The 20,177-nt window shown below is 39.2% G+C and overlaps 2 protein-coding genes across 2 annotated transcripts in view; one reads left to right on the top strand and one right to left on the bottom strand.

Annotated features, from left to right (window-relative positions):
- SPATA5 (spermatogenesis associated 5) overlaps positions 1–20,177 on the top strand; it is a 520,157-nt gene that overhangs the window by 34,918 nt on the left and 465,062 nt on the right. The window contains exons 5-10 of the mRNA XM_006866265.1: positions 5,382–5,440; positions 6,043–6,687; positions 8,294–8,423; positions 13,199–13,255; positions 14,667–14,790; positions 17,698–17,953. Of these exons, the coding sequence (XP_006866327.1) occupies positions 5,382–5,440; positions 6,043–6,687; positions 8,294–8,423; positions 13,199–13,255; positions 14,667–14,790; positions 17,698–17,953 (1,271 nt within the window). The remainder of the gene's footprint in view (positions 1–5,381; positions 5,441–6,042; positions 6,688–8,293; positions 8,424–13,198; positions 13,256–14,666; positions 14,791–17,697; positions 17,954–20,177) is intronic.
- On the bottom strand, positions 11,010–15,731 carry LOC102820404 (coiled-coil domain-containing protein 169-like). Its single transcript, XM_006866264.1, has 2 exons — positions 15,723–15,731; positions 11,010–11,339 (listed from the first exon to the last, which is right to left on the bottom strand). The coding sequence occupies exons 1-2, from the start codon at positions 15,729–15,731 to the stop codon at positions 11,010–11,012; spliced, it is 339 nt and encodes a 112-aa protein (XP_006866326.1).

The raw sequence follows: 20,177 nt of genomic DNA, 5'->3' as shown, positions 1-20,177 counted from the left end.
TAGAAAAATTGATGCATTTGAGCTATGGTGTTGGAGGAGAATATTTAAAGTGCCATGGGCTGCCAGAAGAACCAACAGATCTGTGTTGGAAGAAGTGTAGCCAGAGTGTTCCGTGGAAACCAGGATGGCCAAACTTCATCTCTCATACTTCGGACATATTGTCAGGAGGAACCAATCACTGGAGAAGGATATCATGTTTGGTAAGGTGGAGGGTCAGAGAAAAAGGAAGATCCCCAAGTGAGATGGTTTGGCAAAGTGGCAGCATCAGCTGGCTCAAGTATGGCAACAATTGTGAGGTTGGCCCATGATAGGGCAGTGTTTTGTTCTGTTGTCCATAGGGTTGCTATGAGTCTGTATTGAGTTGATGGCACCTAACACCAACCCTTCAAGGTAGCCACATTTGTCTCCTTTGAATACTTGAGGAAATGAGATTAGTGAAGGCAAATAACTTTCCTGTTAGTTTCTAGATAGTTAGTAATATTGTTCAGATTTAATTAGATTTATCCTCAGACTGTGTTTTAAACTAGTGCTGTAGAAGTGAGTACTTAGTTGACTGGAATTAACATTTATAACTTTACAAAGAAATCTCACTTTTGAGTTTTTAGCAGGTGACTTGGGCTAGACTAATCAGGGTTTATATATATTTTAAATAGAAACTTGATTTTTAAATATTACATTTCAAAAATCTTGTTTTAAAGTAGGGCAGCAAAACACAGACCAAAGAAAGTTAACTTCCATTAAGAAGTTAATTTAATTAGCTGCTTAATGCAAATAGAAATTTTTATTAGTAAGGTTAGAGCTCCATCTAGTGGATATGATTTTATATACACTCACTGGCTGAGTATTTTTATTGAGGAGAAAGATGAGGCTTTCTACTCCCGTAAAGATTTACACCCTCAGAAACCCTATACAGGGGCGCTATGGGTCGGAACCGACTCGATGGCACACAACAACAACAACAACAACAATATGTTTTATAAGGAGCTCTGGTAGCGTAGTGGTTTCGAATCGGGCTGCAAACCATAAGGTCAGCAGTTTGAAACTACCAGATGTTCCATGGGAGAAAGATGAGTCTTTTTGCTCCTGTAAAGATTTACAGCCTTGGAAACCCTGTACAGGGTCACTAAGAGTCGGGACCAACTCCACGGTACATAACAACAACGTGTGTTTTTTGGAGTCCTGGTGTGGCGCTCTGGGCTAATGAGTCAGACAGCAAAGTTGCTTGAACTGCAATCTCGGTCGTTCAAGCTCACTAGCTGCTCCTTGGAAACCCTGTGCAGGGTCGATATGGATCAGAATTGACACAATAGCACTTAACAACAACAACAACATATGTTTTATACATAGGACAGGGGTCCTGGTATGGTGCTGTAGGATAAGCACTGGGCTGTGAACCCTGAGTGTGGCAGTTCAGTCTTAGCAGTTTGTGTTACACGACTTGATGGAACTGACTCAACAGCACTTAACAACAGAATAGGATAAGCACTGGACTGCGAACCACAGGGTATTGCCCACCAGCCTCTCCACAGAATGATGAGGATTTTTGTTCCTGCAAAGATTTAAAAAGTCTCAAAACCCTATCCAGGATTGCTGAGACGAACATTGTTGTTACGTGCTGTTGAGTCGGTTCCAACTCACAGTGAGCCTGTACTCGTTTTCTGAGAAGCAGCTGGTATGTTTGAACTGCCAATCTGTGGTTTACCATCCAGTGCTGAATCTACAGCATCACACCAGGAGTCTAACAACAACATACATATTTTTAATTATCTTCTATTCAGAGCCTAATAAATAGTCCAAGTATACATTTATTCTAGAAACTGAACTATATTAACCTAAATTTTCTCTTTAGCTTATATATACATTTGATTCATAAAATTTTCTTGTTTACTTTCTTTCATTCTCTTTTACAAGAACATACAGATTTTATTACTGAAAAAGTGATTGGAGAACAAGGCTTAGATATTGGCCATGTTGGCCTGCTAATACTCCTTCCTCAACCTAGACTTACCACTTACTCCCTGCTACCACACAGTTGGTCAGTAACAGAGCTAGACAGCTAGAGAGGCCTCTTCTGATCCTGATTGCTTTTATGCAGAGGACGAAGAATACATTTGGTTTGAGAACTGCCCAAGGGCATATTTCAAGTGCAATGGTTTTACATGCGTTACTTTCATGAGGATTATCAATCATAAGTGTGTTCTTATGTTTTTCTCAGGCATTCCCTTTTCTCCAAAATAAACTTCCATTATAACCATTACATTTCTTCTTAATTCTACCTCTTCAGATGACTTACTATCTAGGGCTTAATTCTCCTGAAGAGATGTTTTATAAATTATTACAAAGAGTATGAAGTGTTACTAATGAAAGACCTTTCCCAAGATAGGTATGTTCAGACAGGGAATGATTAATTTGTTGTTGTCAGATGCCATTGAGTTGGTTCATATCATACCTACTGTATACAACAGAATGAAAAAAATTCTTGATCCTGTTCATCTTTACAAGCCTTCCTAGGTTTTCATCCATAGTTGCAGCCACTGTGTCAGTCCATCTCCTTCTGGCTCTTCCTGTTCTTCACTTGCTATCTACCTTAGCAAGCTTGATGTCCTACTCCAGATACTGGTCCCTCCTAATATATTAATGTGTCCAAAGTATATGAGAGGAACTCTTGCCATCTTTGTTTCTGAGGAGTATCCTGACTGTATTTCTTCCAAGACAGATTTGTTCTTTCTTCTGGGAGTCAATAGTATATTCAATATATATGTATATATTTTTGCCAGCACCATAATTTAAATAAGCCAATTCTTCTTTGATCTTCCGTATTCATTGTCGAGTTTCATATGTGTATGAAACGTTTGAAAATAGTATGTCTTTGGTCAGTCACATCTTAGTCCTCGGTGACATCTTTGCTTTTTAACATTTAAAGACAGTCCTCTAAATGTCATTTTTGCTTTTTGACACTTTAAAGAGATCTTTGCAACACATTTGCCCAGCACAGTATGGTATCATTTGATGTTTGTGACTCTGCTTTCATTGGTGTTGATTGTGTATCCAAGTAAAGTGCACTATATGAAAACCTCAATAATGCCTTCATTTATCCTGATGTTGCTTATTGTGAGGATATTTGATTGCTTTATGTTAAGGCATAATCCATACTACTGAAGGCCTCAGTCTTTGATCTTCATCAGTGTTTCAGATCCTTTTGGCTTTGACGAGGCAAGGTTGTATCATCTGCATATTGCAGATTGCTTGTGTGGTGCACCAGACTGCAAAGCCGTTTGAACTGCAAGGTCGGCAGTTCAAGCTCACCAGCTGCTCTTCGGAAGCCCTATATAGGGTCACTATGGGTCAGGGTCGACTCAACAGCACTTAACAACATTCATATAGTCCATCTTTTTGGATGATTTGCTTAGCCTGCAGACTCAGTATATTGAAAGGATACTTAATCCATGAAGTATCCTCTGTTCTATTTGAACTGCTGCCTGTTGGTCCATGTATTGGTTCTGCATTAGCATAGTTGTACTCTGTACTTTCCATTCTTCACGATTTTATTAATTTTTTATGATCTACACAGTTGAAGGCCTTTTTTGCACAGCAAATAAGACAGGTAAACATCTTTTTGCTGGTATTGTCTGCTTTCAGCAAACATCCATCTGACATCAACAATGATTTCCCTTGTTCTATGTCCTCTTCTGAATCTGGTTTGAATTTGTGGAAGTTTCCTGTTCATATACTTCTGAAATAGTTTTTGAATTATCTTCTGAGAATTTTACTTGTGTATAATAATGATATTGTTAATTTCTACATTTTGTTGGATAACATTTCTTTCAGTTTGGCACAAATATGGATCTCTTTCAGTCAGTTGTCAGGCATTTCTTATTATAAATGCATGAGCACTTCAGGTGTTGTATCTGTTTGTTGAAATATCTCAGTTGGTATTTCATCAATTCCTGTAGCCTTGTCTTTTGCCAATGCCTTTAGTGCTTCTTGGATTTCTTTCTTCCCTACTGACAGTTCTTGATCATATGCTACCTCTTGAAATGGTTGAATGCTCACCAAATCTCTTTAGTGCAGTGAATGTATTCCTTCTAGCTCCTTTTTAAAAAATTGTGATTTGGGTGAAAGTTTACAAAACAAATTGCTTTTCCATTCAACAGCTTGTATACATTTTGCTATGTGACATTTATTGCAATCCCACATAGTAACAGCACTCATCTCACTTCCCCTTGTGTTTATCATTTATTTATTCTTCTAATGTATCATGTTGTCTGGCATTTTGTATTCTATTAGATGCTGGATGTTGTTGTTGTTAAGTACTGTTGAGTTGGTATCGACTCATAGCAACCTCATGCACAACAGAATGAAACACTGCCCAGTCCTACACCTGCCTTACAATTGTTGCTATGCTTGAGCCCATTGCTGCTGCCAGTGTATCAGTCCATCTTGTTGGGGGTCTTCCTCTCTTTTGTTGACTCTCCATTTTACCAGGTATGATGTCCTCCTGAGACTGGTGCCAGATGTCCGAAATAGGAGAGATGAAGTCTGACCATCCTTGCTTTTAAAGAGCATTTTGGCTGTACTTCTTCCAACACAGATTTGTTTGTTCTACTGGCAGTCCACGGTACTTTTAATATTCTCCTCCAACACCATAACTCATATGTATCAGTTCTTCTACGGTCTTTATTCATTGTCCAGCTTTCACATGTTTATGTTGTTGTTGTTATGTGCCGTCGAATTGGGTCCGACCAACAGAGAACCCTGTATAGGGTTTCCAAGGAGCAGCTGGTGAGCTTGAAGTGTCAACCTTGCAGTTCAAACGGCTTTGCAGTCTGGTGAATTAGCCTACAGAGCCACACTATGAGGTTACTGAAAAAACCATGGCTTTGGTCAGGCTCACCTCAGTCTTTAAACTAATCTTTGCCCTTGAGCACCTGAAAGAGGTCTTGTGCAGCTGATTTGCTTAATGCAATACGTCGTTTGATTTCTTGACTGCTGCTTCCATGATTGATGCTGCATGGAACTCAATGAAATGATGTCCTAGCTTATTAATTGGAAATACTCTATATTGTGAAGAACTTTTACTTAGGTCACTAGGATACCAAATTGCAAATGGTATTTCCATGGCTTTAAGACGTATCAGAAAAGTGGTGGGTTTTTTTTTTTTTTTTTTTTTTGTTTTTTTTTTTTTTTTTGTATCTTTTCGTTGGTCCCAAAATTGTGTGAATCATTTTCAGGTTATAAATGAATTGCTCTTTTGATCAGGTCTGTAATAAAGCTGTCACATTACATATGCTATTTCATGTCACATTTTCTTTTTTGTTATACCTAATGCTGATTTTTATCCTACTAATTCCTCTCCACACACCTGTTTTCATCTTTTACAGCAATAAAAATATAGAAATTAATGAAAAAGAGCTGACTGGTTGTCTTCTGAGAAAGCTAGGTGAGACTAATTTTAAATTCTTAAGTTTTGAGAAATAATGCAGCAGTTAAAAATTGTGTTTAAGGCTACATATGAAATAATTTTCTTTAAAATCAGTTAGAGAATATTTCCTTCACTGAATTAGTATTTGTGTGAGATAAGATGTATTGTTGTTCCTAATTAATTGATTAGCAGGTAAGGAGTGGAGCAAATATATGACTTGTTTGTGGGTAGTATCAGTGGCAGAATTGAAGGTAAGCTTTTGCTCTTTTGAAAAGCATTTTCTTGGAGTGATGGTTTAAGTGTTCCATTTTAGGTAAATTATCTAATGTGGGAGTCCTGACTGTTTGTTGGTATGCTTGACCTAGACTCTTAAGTCTGTTGGGTGCAGAGGATCTCAAAGAATCACCTTGTCTTGCTTCTTCTATCTCAATATAATGCTCTATCATAGGTGAATAGTAGGTCCTCAGTTTTTCATAACAGTTCGTTTATAATATTTCATCTTTGATTTAGGGTTTTTAATCTTTTTTATTCAGGTTAACAGATCAAATAAATTGCTATTTAAATTATAAACTTGTGAAAAATTATGCTAATATATATTCATTTAATAACTTCTTTTCTAGATGGCAAGATTGTTTTACCAGGCAACTTTCTATACTGTACATTCTATGGAAGACCATGCAAGTTGCAAGTGTTGCGAGTGAAAGGAACAGATGGCATAATACTGGGATGGCCTGAGAATGACCGTGATATTAGTGCCCAGGGATTGACCTCTGAACACTCTAGCCTGGAAACCAGTAGTCTGGATATGTCCTTACAGCTGAGTCAGTTACGTCTGGATGATCCCCAAGGCCCGGCATCAAGCAGTACTCCTTGCAAACCAGTGAATGACAGCATTAGGAATAAAGCTAATGATATTTTGTTGGGTATTGCACAGAGTCCTAAGGAACCTAGTGGACTTGGGCTAGAGGAAGTCACAGGTCTTAGATGTAGTTCTGAGTCTGCCAGAGAAGGAAATGAACAGCCTATCAATGAAGAGAGATTGCTAAAATCAGTCAGCATGGGAGCAAGATTCAACACGGATAATTTTTATTTTATTTCTTCAACAACAAGAGTCAATTTTACAAAAATTCATACGAATTCAAAAGAGCAAGACAGCCAATTCAAAGTAACTTATGACATGATAGGCGGCTTGGGTAGCCAGCTGAAAGCAATTAGAGAAATAATCGAATTGCCTCTCAAACAGCCTGAACTTTTCAAGAGTTATGGTACGATTTCTTTAGATTTTTTTTGTATCCATAATTGTTCAATTTCAACTAATAATCAGTTGTCCAATTCCACTAATGGATTATTCTCCCTCCTCATTTTTTTTTTAATTTCCTGAGGAGTAGGCATGGTAGAAGGTGTCAGTGTCTTGGGAAATGCCAGTGAAGAAAGCCATTTTATGTACTTTTGTCTCTAGATTTTGATTTGAGTTAGTAACAGCCTTGTTGCTTCTAAATCTGTTCTTCCATAGTTGCTTGGATTGGATATAAAATTAATTATCTGGTTATGTAAAATTAAAAGCTCTGTAATAATGACTAAATAAATAAACCAAAATTTAAATACATTGGATAAAAATTCTTTGCTAGGAAGTTAACTGTGTATGGACATCTTTGTATTGATGCAGATCGTTGAAGTTGTGACTTGTCTCCTAGGAAACCAAGGACTTCTGTATAATTACTGTTCAGATCCTCTGGACATATTTGTTATTAAGTGCTGTTGAGTCAGTTCCGACTCATAGTGACCCTGTACAGGGTTTCCGAGGCATGAGTAGAAAGCCTCATCTTTCTTCCACAGAGAGAACTGCTGACTTTGTGGTTCACAGTGCAGTGCTTATTCTATAGAGCCACTGAACACCCCTTGGGCATATTTGGTACCTGTTATTTTTTTCTCTGTGTTTTCCTTTTTCACAAATCTTTACATATATAAGAAGAACCTGGATTGACATTTTGCTATTAATGCTATGCTTTCCAAGTTGCCTCATTGAAAGAAAATTGGGATTATGACTTGCTATTGACTGTCCATATTGCCTGGGCTTTGTTTTTTGCTCACTGAATTTAGTTGTGTGGATGAAGTTTGGCAACAAAATGTGTCCGGCTGGTGTCTTTTTTTTTTTTTTTTAAATCAGTCTGCTGTCTACAAAGAAAGGAGCTTTCCTGGTGCTGTGGGTTAGTTGTTGGAATGCTGAATGCAAGGTCAGTGTTCAAATCCTCCAGCTGCTCCATGGGAGAAAGATGAGGCTCCCATAAAGATACACAGTCTCTTAGGAGTCTTGGTATAACGATCTAAGATAAACACTGGACAGCAAAGTTGGTTTTACCTGCAACGTCAGCAGTTCAACCAACTACTCCTTTGAAACTCTGTACATGGTCTCTATGAGTTGGAACCAACTTGACAGCACTTAATAACAACAACAGCAACAACAACAAACCCTGTATAGGGCTTCTATGAGTCAGAATTGACTTGATGGTTTTTCATTTTGGTATACAAAGAGAAAGTTGTTGCTGACAATCAGTGTTTGGGCTTTTTATATTTAGTACATCTTTTTGGAGAGTCCTGGTATCGTGCTGTAGGATAAGCACTAGACCACAATGTCAGTTTGAACCACAAGGTTGGTGGTTTAGACTCACCAGCCGCTCCCGGAAACCCTATACAAGGTTGCTATGAGTTGGAACTGACTGTATCCCACTTAACAACATCTTTTTGGTAGGGGGAGGGAAGCCTGAGTCTTACTTTTGTGTTGTGATAAAAGATACATTTTGTAGCTCATGTTTGAAGTTATATGAAAACACTTGTGTTGCTGAATCTAACCTTTTTTTCTTTTTCTTTTAGGAATTCCTGCCCCTAGAGGAGTTTTACTCTTTGGCCCTCCAGGTACTGGAAAAACAATGATTGCCAGGGCTGTTGCTAATGAAGTTGGAGCTTATGTTTCTGTAATTAATGGGCCTGAAATTATTAGCAAGTAGGTACATCACTTAATAGAGCAAATCTATTATTAAATATATTTCTTTTTTTTAAAGGAAAAAAAAATCTTTATTGCTTACTGGGGGTGTAGGTGGTTGGGTGAGGGGAGGAAGGGAAGGTGGAGCACAGGGATAGTGGAGACTTGTGATAGTTCAGGTGTTGTGTGTGTCAGGGGCAGTATACAAGAAGGGAAAGGGGAATGGAGGAGCAAGGCAGATAAGAACACTTAGGCAGGTTTGTATGGGATAACTAGGACAGAGGTAAATAGTGATGCATGCTCAACCATGGAACAACAGGGCTCTGTGATACAGGGACTGAGGCATAGTCTAAATGGGTAAAAGAGGGGAAATAATGTCAAGATGCTTGAATGTCTTACGAATCTTGGCTTCTCCTGCCTACTATTGTAAAATAACACTTGAGGGGGAGAGAAAGGAACAGCCAGAAATGTGACTATAGAAAGCTTGTAAGTCCGTCCTCAGCCCACAACTGATTGGAATATCTTAAAGGGGGCTAGGACCTGCCCAGTGAAGGAGGCTCCCTGTGGAGCTTTTGTAGAGTGTAAGACCTTAGATGGAATCCTGATCCCCATCCAGAATCTTCTGAGGTGGGAAATATCCACTTGAAAAGACAAGCAGAACAGCCTGGAGCAGCTAGAGGAACAGAAGATACTTCTTAAAAGAAAGACCAGCAGGAAAAATCCAAAACAAAAACAGCAGTCTGATTGACTACCACAAGAACAAGCAAGTTGTTCACCTTGTTCACCTGTTCAAGGCAAGCAATGAAGTCCCTTCAGGGCAAATCCCCTTCCACGACTGAAATTCAAAGGGAATACACGAGCGGGCATGTAATCTTGCTGATGACCACATTGGTCTACCGATGAGGGGAAGTCAGGGAAAAGCATCAATGAAGATGTGGGTTGAGTCCGACCATGTTCAGTAGACTCCTGTCAACCTGGAGCGAGACCTGGTTGGCCAGCAGTGTGGTGAGACCTGATCCCATGGACAGGTACACAGACACAGAGGGCTAGAGCAGAGAGGGCAGCATCCAGCTGATATGAAGTGAGCGGAGATGTACAAGAACGCCCAAACTTGCAGATAGTATGCATTGACCTAGCTTCAACGGCCGGACGATCAGAACTCAACTAGAAGAAGAAGAAGAAAAAAAAAAAAAAAAAGTATAATCCACTACAATTTGATGAACTTGACCTATACTTATGAATGCAGCAGCCCAAAAGAGGGAAGGAATCTTCACAGCAAGGATCATTCACATCCCCTCTGTAAATAAGATAGAGATGGGTAACTTAGACATTGGCTACCTAAATAGGGGGCTATAAAGGCACGAAGTGACTGGCTTACAAGTTCCCAAAGGGAGTTTAGTTTCAGAGGGTGTGGGGGAAGGTAGAATCTCCATTGAGTGGTCTTCAACCTGTCCAGACTGGGCTGGTGAAAGGAGATGGGGATAAGACTCTTGTGGTTCAATAGTGAGTAATCGCCATCAGGACTGGCTGTGATTGTTGCAAATGTAAAGGTAGAAAAAAAGAGGGGAGTGGTTGATCTTACAATCCAGGAGCAGAGGACCCTGAGACCATAAAGGAAGAAGAGCGGGATTGGAGTATGTGACCCTATTTAGAGAAGCAGTGATGGACACCAGAGATGGAGACAGTGACGACGACATGGAGAGATGGAGCAGCTGGGGACTCTAGACTCAAGGAGGGAGAAGAGCTGCGTACTGGCAGCCCCTTGGTTGGTTGAATGATGATATATTCCTGAGCATTTTGGTGTACATCCAAAAAAAAGGGGTGGGGGACTAGAAGCAAATACTGTTGAATGATGATGCATGATGCAGGGGATTGTAATCGTTGCAGTGAAACGAAATATGATAGGATGAGGGCAAAGCCGATGCTCTCCCACGTAAACGATCATTCAATTCACAATGAAAACAAAGAAAAAGAAGAAGACCCTCAACGAGATGGATTGACACGTGGCAGCAGTAACAGAGCGAACATCGGAACAACTGTGAGAAGAACACAGGACTGAAGAGTGTTTTGTTCTATTGTACACGGGGTTGTTATGAGTCGGAACTGACTCAATGTCATGGAACAGTAACAACAATGATATTTCAAGTCCAAATGTTTAAAATGTTGTTTTGTTTCATGGTTTCATTTAAACCTTGAATTCAAAAACAGAACATAATATAGCCTAAATCAGCAAACAAACAAACAAAAAATCCTAAAAAAATAGATGAACTCATATTTTAGCTAACAGCCAACTACACACCAAATGTGATAGCTGTGTTACCATCAGAGTGACTCACGGGTGTACCATCAAGAGTAAGTTGGATGAGGACAGACACTGGACTTCTTGGTATACCCAACAATCAAAACACTGCTCTTAGGTTCGAGAACATTGCTTCCACGGAGACAGAGGAACAACTTCTGCAAGAAGAGCTAACGTGAGGTTTTCTAGCTCTTCTTGATTTATTTCACTCCCCCACCCCACCCCCAAAACACATGTGGGACATGGACTTTACACTTGGAATGTCAGAGGTGAAAACAGAAGCCTTGGCTATCCAGCCAGTTCTGGAGTCACGGGTTGAGTTTTGGGAGATGGCTTGTTCTCGTGACCTTTTTCACTGGTCCTTTCTTGCCACTCTCTATCTTCTGATTAACCGCATAAGCTCTCCCCGTTTTCATTAGATTCTCTTTCATTCTGGGCAGTTGGTCTATCTGTTGTCTTTTGGAAACTGGATGTGGGCCTGTTACCTGGGACATTTCTGCTAGGTACGTGTGGCGCTCACTGTTGGTCTTGTGGTAAACCTTTGATTCTTGTTCCAGTCTAAGTGTGTAGTCTTTCACTTGGTTCTCGAGACTCCATTTTTCTTTCTCCAGCTGTTTGAGTAACGTGTTTAAGGATTCCTGAAATGCAGACATTTGATGTTTCCATGCATGCGTGGTCTAACAGCCATGAGAAAAGATGACCACTCTTCGTGACATGCCTTGCGTCCCTAGCCCTCTGTGACCCCACAACTCGATAGCATGCGCTGCTACAGTGGGTATGATACCAGAGTGCCCTGTGCTGTGTTGAGTGCTTCCCGTAGGTCTAAATATATTTCTTAATAAATGACTGAATGTCTGGATATCTCATTCATTGAAACATACTAAATTTACTTTTTTCCCCTTTAAAATTGTTTGCTCTGTTGTTGTTGAGACTATACATAGCAAAACAAACCAATTCAGCAGTTTCTACATGGACAGTTTAGTGAAATTGATCCCATTCTTTGAATTTTGCAGCCATTCTCATCCTTTTTTGAGTTGTTCCTCCATAATTAACATAAACTTTGTTATTGTGTGCCATTGCTAACTGCTACCAAGTCAGATCTGACTCACTGCAACACTGTATAGGGTTTCTGAGGAGTGGCTGGTGGGTTTGAACCGCCAACCTTTCGATTCAAACTGACATTGCGGTCTAGTGCTTAGCCTACAGTACCACACCAGGTGTGCCATTAAGTCAGTTTCAATTCACAGTGACCCTGTGCAGGATTTCCCAGAACAAATGATAGGTGTGACCTGCCAACTTAGTGGTTACCAGTCTAGTGCTTATCAAGTGACACCACACCAGGGCTCAACATTAAACATAGACTTGTTGTTGTTGTTAAGTGCCGTTGAGTCAATTCTGACCCATAGCGATCCTGTATAGGGTTTCCAAGGAGCAGCTGGTGAGCTTGAACCACCAATCTTGCATAACCTTATTGTGCCCTAAAGTTCCTGTTTAATCTTTTGAATTGTTGTCAATTTGGTCCCATATACATAGTTCTCAAAAAAGCGCAATGTCACTTACAACTGTTATTAAGTGCCGTTGAGTTGGTTCCGACTCATTGTGACCTTTTATGGAGTTTCCAAGGCTGTGAATCTTTGCTGGAGATGGAATCCTTATTTTGCTGCTGTGTAGTGGTTGATAGGCTCAAACTGCTGAGCTGTGGTTTGCAGTGTTGTTGTGTTTAAATATGACTTAAAGGGATATTTTTGGTTTAAAGGTTAAAGGGTATGTCAGTACAGTACTGCCAGGGGTTGATCCACCCTCCATGGTTCCAGAAAATCTAGATAGAGTCCATGATAATTTGAAATTCTTTTCTGCGTTTTAGCCCTTTTGGATCATGATTCTTGTAAGGAATCTTTGATGAAATGTTCAATAGTGGTAGCCAAGCACCACTCAGATCATGTCTTGTGGCAAAGGAGGCAGTTGGCTGTACATTCCATGTTCTTCTTGTGTTCCTGACTCTCCTTCCTCTGTTATTTCAGGTGAATAGAGACCAGCTGTGACTTGGAAGTCTGCTTTTAAGCGTTTAAGTCCCCAGTCACAAGCGTTTAAGTCCCCAGTCAGTAAACAGGGAGCTAGTAGGTAGAACAGAAGCACTAAACACGTTATCAGGCCAATTAATGGACATATCCCATGAAACCATGATCCTAAACTAAATTTCCTTTTCAGTGTCTATAAAACTAAGTTTAGAGTTCTTGTGTGGTGCTCTAGAATAAGCACTGGAGTATTAGCTGTATAGTCTGCAGTTTGAACCCACTAGCTGTTCCATGGAAACCCTACATGGTCACTGTGAGTTAGAACCCACTCAATGGCATTGGACAACAACAAATTTAGGTTTGGAAAGTAATTTTTGAGAGTAATTTCAGTAATTTGTAAATAATTGAAGCAGATTAGCTTTTATGGACAAAGCTTTAAAAATAATCAAATTTGATCCTTAAGCATATTTTATTTGTTACAGATTTTATGGTGAGACTGAAGCAAGGTTACGACAGATATTTGCTGAAGCCACTCTGAGGTATTTTCCTTTATTTGAAATTTTGGAATTAATACTCAAGGCTGCTTTAAACAAAATAGGTAATAGTATAAAAATAATAGCAATAGCACTACAGATTTAATAAAATTCTGATTTAAGTCTAATTGTTTTGGAAGTTTGATAAATAAAAAATTATATAGATCAGAAAAATTAAGGCAAAATGTTTGATACATCATATGACCTTGTTTGAGCATATCAATTTATGATTTTCTTTCTTTAAGATACTTAGGCATAGCCAGTATACCTAACTTCTTTTGTGTATTATGTATATATGTGTATATATTGTTGTTGTTAGGTGCCATTGAGTCGGTACCGACTCATAGCAACCTTATGCACAGAAGAACGAAACTGCCTGATCCTGGGCCAACCTCATTACTGTTGCCATGCTATAATATATATATATATTATAGATGCCTCTTGAAACTGTTTTTTGCTGTTTTCAAAGAGACAAAGTCTTTACCCTTTAAAAACTATTCCTATTGATTATTCCTGAGTATAGACTTCAATGTTATTTTGTACTGAACATAGGTGTATGGTTTGTAATTTGTTTTAATATAGTATGGCGGTATCTACAGATTTTTGTAATTTAACTGGTCATAATGAGAGCTTTCTTATCAAAATACTGCCACTTTAAAAGCTTTTATTTGTTATTGTTTATTTCCCAGGTGACAGTGGGTGAAATTAGTAGTTTGTAGTCCCAGTAGTGGAAATTTGAGGAGCAGTGCTATATCTAATGTTTTAGTATTTAGGTGTACTTACTATTATACTCTGGGCAGTTGACATTTCTTAGGAGAGAATTCACATCTTTATGGAAGAATTGATTATATTGAAAAGTCTTTTTTAATGGGGGGGGAAAAGAGGCATTTCTAGCTTTTATTTATAGGACTTTATCCCAGCTCCAAATGGACATCGCTCAGATCAACTTCTGAGTTTATTTAGTTCATAAGAACTTATTGGGTACAAGCGTAGTGGTTACGAATTGGGTTGTGAACTGCAAGGTCAGCAGTTCGAAACTACCAGTTGTTCCGCGGGAGAAAGACGAGGCTTTCTGCTCCCGTAAAGATTTACAGCCTCGGAAACCCTGTACAGGGTTGCTATGAGTCGGAACCAACTCCACAGCACATAACAGCAACAACCGTGGGCAAGTTTTAGTCGACTGTTCTCATTATGCTACCTTCTTAACGATGGTAGGCTCAGATGTATTTATGAGTTAATGATTTGAGCTAGAATTTAAGTTTTTTAGTTAATATTTGAATGTCTTTTTGTTTTCAATATCATTAAGCAAATCTTAAATATGATCTTTTGCATTTTAATTAAAAAATTTAGACTTAAGTAAAATTTGAAATTAATTTAAAGGTAAATTAGAAAATTTATTTTATTTTTGTGTTTTTAGGCACCCAGCAATTATATTTATTGATGAACTAGATGCACTTTGCCCTAAGAGGGAAGGGGCTCAGAATGAAGTTGAAAAAAGAGTTGTAGCTTCACTCTTAACACTAATGGATGGCATTGGCTCAGTAAGTACAGAACTAGTATTGATTGTGTGCATAAAGTCTTTGTTCTTAATATGTACCTAGTAGCAAAAGCTGTTGACTAGAATAAGCTCAATTGGATTGCTAAACACAAGGTTAGTGGTTCAAACCCACCAGCTGTTCCTTGAAAACTCTATTCAGGGTTACTGTGAGTCAGAACTGACTCTATGGCACTTAACAACAACAACAGTAACCAGAAATTTATTGAGGTAAGTCTTAGTACTCATATAAATGATTTCTTTAGGGGCTTTGTGTTAGGCAAATCAAAAGAAAGTAAGAATGATAGAAAATGTGTTAGTAAAAGTTTAAAGAGGATTTACTCATAATTATCAGATTCTATGAGGATACATTGTTGTTAATGCTGTTACGTTGGTTCTGATTCATGGCTACCTTATGCACAACAGAATAAGACACTGCCCAGTCTGTGTCATCCGCATAGCTGTTATGTTTGAGCCCGCTGTTAATGCATTTACATGTTACTACCATGTAAATCCATCTCATTGGGGTCTGCCTCTTTTTCAGTGACCCTTCACTTTCCCAAACGTGATGTCATTCTCCAGGGACTGGTCCCTCCTGACCTGTCCAAAGTATGAATGATGAAGTCTCGCCATCCTCATTTTTAAAAAGAGCATTCTGGTTGTACTTCTCTCAAGACAGATTTGTTTGTTCTTCTGGCAATCCTTGGTACTTTCAGTACCTTTCAACACCATAATTCAGATGCATTGATTTTCTTATGTATTCATTGTCCGATTTTCACATGCATATGAGGGGATTGAAAATACCATGGCTTGGGTCGTGTTCACCTTATTACTCAGTCAGCATGCCATCTTTGCTCTTTCTTCTTCCTCATCTGTCTTACTGTGGAAGCTCTGCTGAAACCTTTTCACCGTGGGTGATCCTGCTGGTAGTTAAAATACCAGTGGCATAGCTTCCAGCATCACAGCAACACACCAGTCACCACAGTACACAAACTCACAGATTAGTGGTGGCATAAGACTTCTTTGTTGTTATTGTTAAGTGCCGTTGAGTTGACTCTGGCCCATAACAACCCTGTATAGGGTTTCTGAGCAGGAGTTGGTGAGCTTGAACCACTGACCTTGCAGTTCAAATGGCTTTGCAGTCTGGCGCATTAACCGACAGCGCCGCACTAGGTCTATAATAGGACTTAAAGAGAACAGAAATTAAGAAGAATTCTCTCAGACTGTTAATAGCCTTTAACTAGGAGAATACATTTCTTTTAGAGGATATTATGTAACTGAAGTGTTTACAATCATGATATGTTAGAGGAATTCTGGGCATTTAGAACCTTCTAGTTTTTTAACTGGTTGTTGGTAGAAGCTGACCATGTGAAAGGATGAAGGTTTGGTTAAAAGTTATTTGCTACCTTGTGTTACATATAATTTTAAGACTCACTCGAGAAGAGTTACTATGTAGGGCGACTAAATGACCACCTGATTATCAATCCTGGGACAGTGCCTAGGTGTGATCACCATCTTCCAGGTTTGGATCTAAGCTAATGCAGCTGGAGAATTCAATGGTAGTACGCTGGTGATGATGGAACTTCAAGAACTGACCTGTGGTAACACTTAAAAGAGACTGATATATCAGTCAGGATGCCTTATCAATTTATAGTAAGAACTGTAACTATTAAGCCAATCCAGTAAAAAAAAAAATTTTTTTTAATGAAAAACAGTATTTGCACGCTGAAGTCAATTACATTGTCATTGTTGTTAAGTGCCGTTGAGTCTATTCTGACATACAGGTTTCCAAGGAGCAGCTGGTGGATTTGAACTGGTGATCTTGTGGTTCCTAGTCCAGTGCTAATCCTACAGCGCCACACCAGGATCTGAAGTCAAGTACAGATGGAGGCAAATTATATGTATTGTAATTATAAAAGTTCTTGGTAAGTAGGGAAGTAGATGGAAGGTTTTATATTGGAGGATCAGGTGCTTCCAGACTAGGAAGAAAGACCTGGTGATCTCCTTCAGAATATCAGTCACTGATTAAGTATGATCTGCAACTGATCATGGGGATAGCTTAGGACCAAGCACTGTTTGCTTCTGTGGTGCATATGGTTGCCATGAGTTGGGGCCAACTCATTGGAAGCTAAGAACAACAAGTCATTAAGTCAGTCTGTTTCATCTTTGTCCACCGCTGGCATAGGTTTGGTGAATGGACCTTTAGGCAGGACTGGAAGAATGTGACATTGATGGTATATTCTAAAGATGTTTACGGACCACTACTTGTCCTACTTAAGGAGCTCTGATGGCGCTGTAGGAAAAGCACTGCACTGCTTGCCACAAGGTTGCCAATTGAAAAAAATATGAGGCTTTCTGCTCTTATAAAGATTTATGACTTCAGAAACCCTAAACAAGGCTGCTATGCATTGGATTCGAAATGATGGCAGTGGCTTTATGTGTCCTATTTATCCAATATTTGACCCTCAACAAGATGGAATGACACTTTGGCTACAACCATGGGTTCAAACATAGCAACGATTGTAAGGATGGTGTAGAACCTGGCAGTGTTTTGTTTACTGGTCTCTGAGTTGGAACTAACTTGAGTACCTAACAGCAATAACAATCTTTGTTCTTCTAAATTTGTAATTTTTAGATTTAATGTGCTTTTTCTGTTGGTACATCTAGTATAATTGATTAGATGTGCATTTTCATGTTTACAATCTCTGAGATTATACTCCAGTCATCTTAATAGTGTGTTGAATAATTATTTTCACAGGCAGCTGATCTTGATGTTGGCTGTTTATGTTTGATGTTCCTAATTTCATTATCAGAGAGTAAATTCAACTTTAGTTTGGTGCATTAAAATCTGTGTGTTGTAACAGTGGCTGATATTTAGAAAGATATGCCATTTATATTCATTTGATTTTTGTAGGAAGGAAGTGAAGGACAAGTGTTGGTCCTTGGGGCCACTAATCGTCCTCATGCTTTAGATGCTGCACTCCGACGACCTGGCCGATTTGATAAAGAGATTGAGATTGGCGTTCCTAATGCTGAGGACCGTTTGGATATTCTCCAGAAGCTGCTTCAAAGGGTACCCCATCTGCTCACTGAAGCTGAACTACTGCAGCTGGCTAATAGTGCTCATGGATATGTTGGAGCAGACTTGAAAGCCTTGTGTAATGAAGCAGGTGAGTCTGATTTGCCACAGAGTCTACGTTGATGGACTTCATAACTTTAGTTTAATTACATATTAATAATTTATATCTCACTTTAAAAAAAATGGAAATAGCTTCAATGTTTTTCTGATTATAAAGTATATTTTCATACCTACTACCTGACTCAGGTAGTTGTTGTTGTTGTTAAGTGCCGTTAAGTCGATTCCGACCCATAGTGACCCTGTATAGGGTTTCCAAGGAGCAGCTGGTTAGTAGGTATGAAAACATACTTTATAATTAGAAATCTAGTCAGGTAAAAAAATCTAAGTGATTCATTCTGGAAAGTATGGAAATATAGGTTGCTATGGGTAAGTACCAACGCGATGGTACCTGACAACAACAGCAGCGAAGGCTAATGATCGTTTTGACTAAATGGGTAATGAACACTTCTTTATATGTTTGTTGGCTGCTTGAATGTCTTCCTTTGTGAAGTGTCTTTTCATGTCCTATGCCCATTTTTTAATTGGGTTAGGCTTGATTTTTAATAGGCTTGTACAAGTATCTTACTACACTTTTAATTTGTATTTCCTAATGTATCCTGGTATGACACTGTGGGTTAATGCGATGGACTGCAAAGTCAGTTTGAACCACAAATGGGCCATTCAAGCTCATTAGCTGCTCCTTGGAAACCCTATACAAGGTCACTATGGGTTGGAACTGACTCCACGGCACTTAACAACACAACAGTGATATGGTGTGGTGCTGTACGATACGCATTGGACTGCTAACCGCAAAGTCGGCACTTCAGACTCACTAGCTAGTTCTTGGGAACCCTGTATAGGATTGCTAGGAGTTGAAACGGACTCAGTGGTATCTTAACAGCAGTGATAATATGATTGCGAAAAGGGCACCAACTATCTCTCTTACTGCCCTCTCAATCAGCTAGATTGAGTAATCCACTGCAATATCCACACTGAACTCAGGCACCATATTCACATTTAGGGGGTTTATTAGGGAAGTTGTTGTTGTTTGTTGAGTGCCATCGAGTCGGTTCCAACCCACAGCGACCTTGTACAGGGTTTCCGAGGATATAAATCTTTACGGAAGCAGAAAGCCTCATCTTTCTCCCGCGGAGCAGCTGGTAGTTTCGAACTGCTGATCTTGCGGTTTGCAGCCCGATTCGTAACCACTACACTACCAGAGCTCCTTTTAGGGAAGTTAATAGGTTACAATTCAGGGTCAGAAATGTTTAGGGCACAGTTGTTTCAGTCAGCAGAGCTTCGACTCTGTTGCACCCATAGACAGGCCTCTTTAGCACTTGACCCCTTGGCCTGGCCTCTGCCCTGCTCTGGTAATGTTACAAAAGCTCTTTTAGGGCTGCTGATAAATGTCCACAAGGCACGCCACTCCACCATAAGCTTCAGCCTGAAGACATTTGACTCTAGGTCCATGGATCAGTAAACCTAATTAAGTGCCTGGAGGTACCCCACTCTGCAAGCAAGTGTCCAACCCAAAATCATTCAACTTTATTCGTTCCATGGCCTGGGAAGCTCTGTCTTGTGGTTTGGCTCTTGGTTCTGTACCTGCTGCTCCTTTGCTTCTCCTCTAATGTCATAGTTTCTATTCATGAGTCAAGGTCAACGAGGTTCAGTGTGCAGAGATCTTGGAGTCGAAAGGACAAGGTTTACTCCTGCTGGTGATTTCCTTCAAGTTTATTTGCAGAGATTAATATTGTCATTCCTGCTGTTTTTTGATTGCCGTTAGCTTTACATGTATTTGTCCACCTTTTTGCTTTTAGTCTATTTTAGATGTCTTTGTGTGTAAGTTGTGTCTTTTGTAGACAGCATATTAAAGGATCGTATTTTCGTATCCATTCTGTTATTTTCTGTGTCTTTACTGGTGCACTTAATCCGTTTCCATTCATTGTGATTATCAAAAGCTATGAATTGATGGCTTTCATTTTATTCTTGGTGGAAAAATAAATTTTATTTCTTTTTGTGTGCTTCTATAATTTCTACTTCAGAAGACTTGTAGTTAGCAACATTATAAGTTGTATGATTTACCAAGGCAAATAGAAATATTCTTCTAATACGTTGTTGTCTAGATCCCTTTCTGTCTAGTGTTAGCTTCTTTACTGCTGCTAGTTTTACAGGGAATGGTGGGCTTGATTATAGGAATGAATACAGTAAGGGTTAAGAAGGAGAAATTATCAGTTGATAACTGCTTTATTTCATTAGGTGATAATGTGTCTGTTTCA

This window comes from Chrysochloris asiatica, unplaced genomic scaffold (genome assembly GCF_000296735.1).
Source record: "Chrysochloris asiatica unplaced genomic scaffold, ChrAsi1.0 scaffold00088, whole genome shotgun sequence".
NCBI lineage: Eukaryota > Metazoa > Chordata > Mammalia > Afrosoricida > Chrysochloridae > Chrysochloris > Chrysochloris asiatica.
The sequence above is the reverse complement of the archived record's forward strand: the minus strand, read 5'-3'. Positions and strand labels throughout refer to the sequence as shown.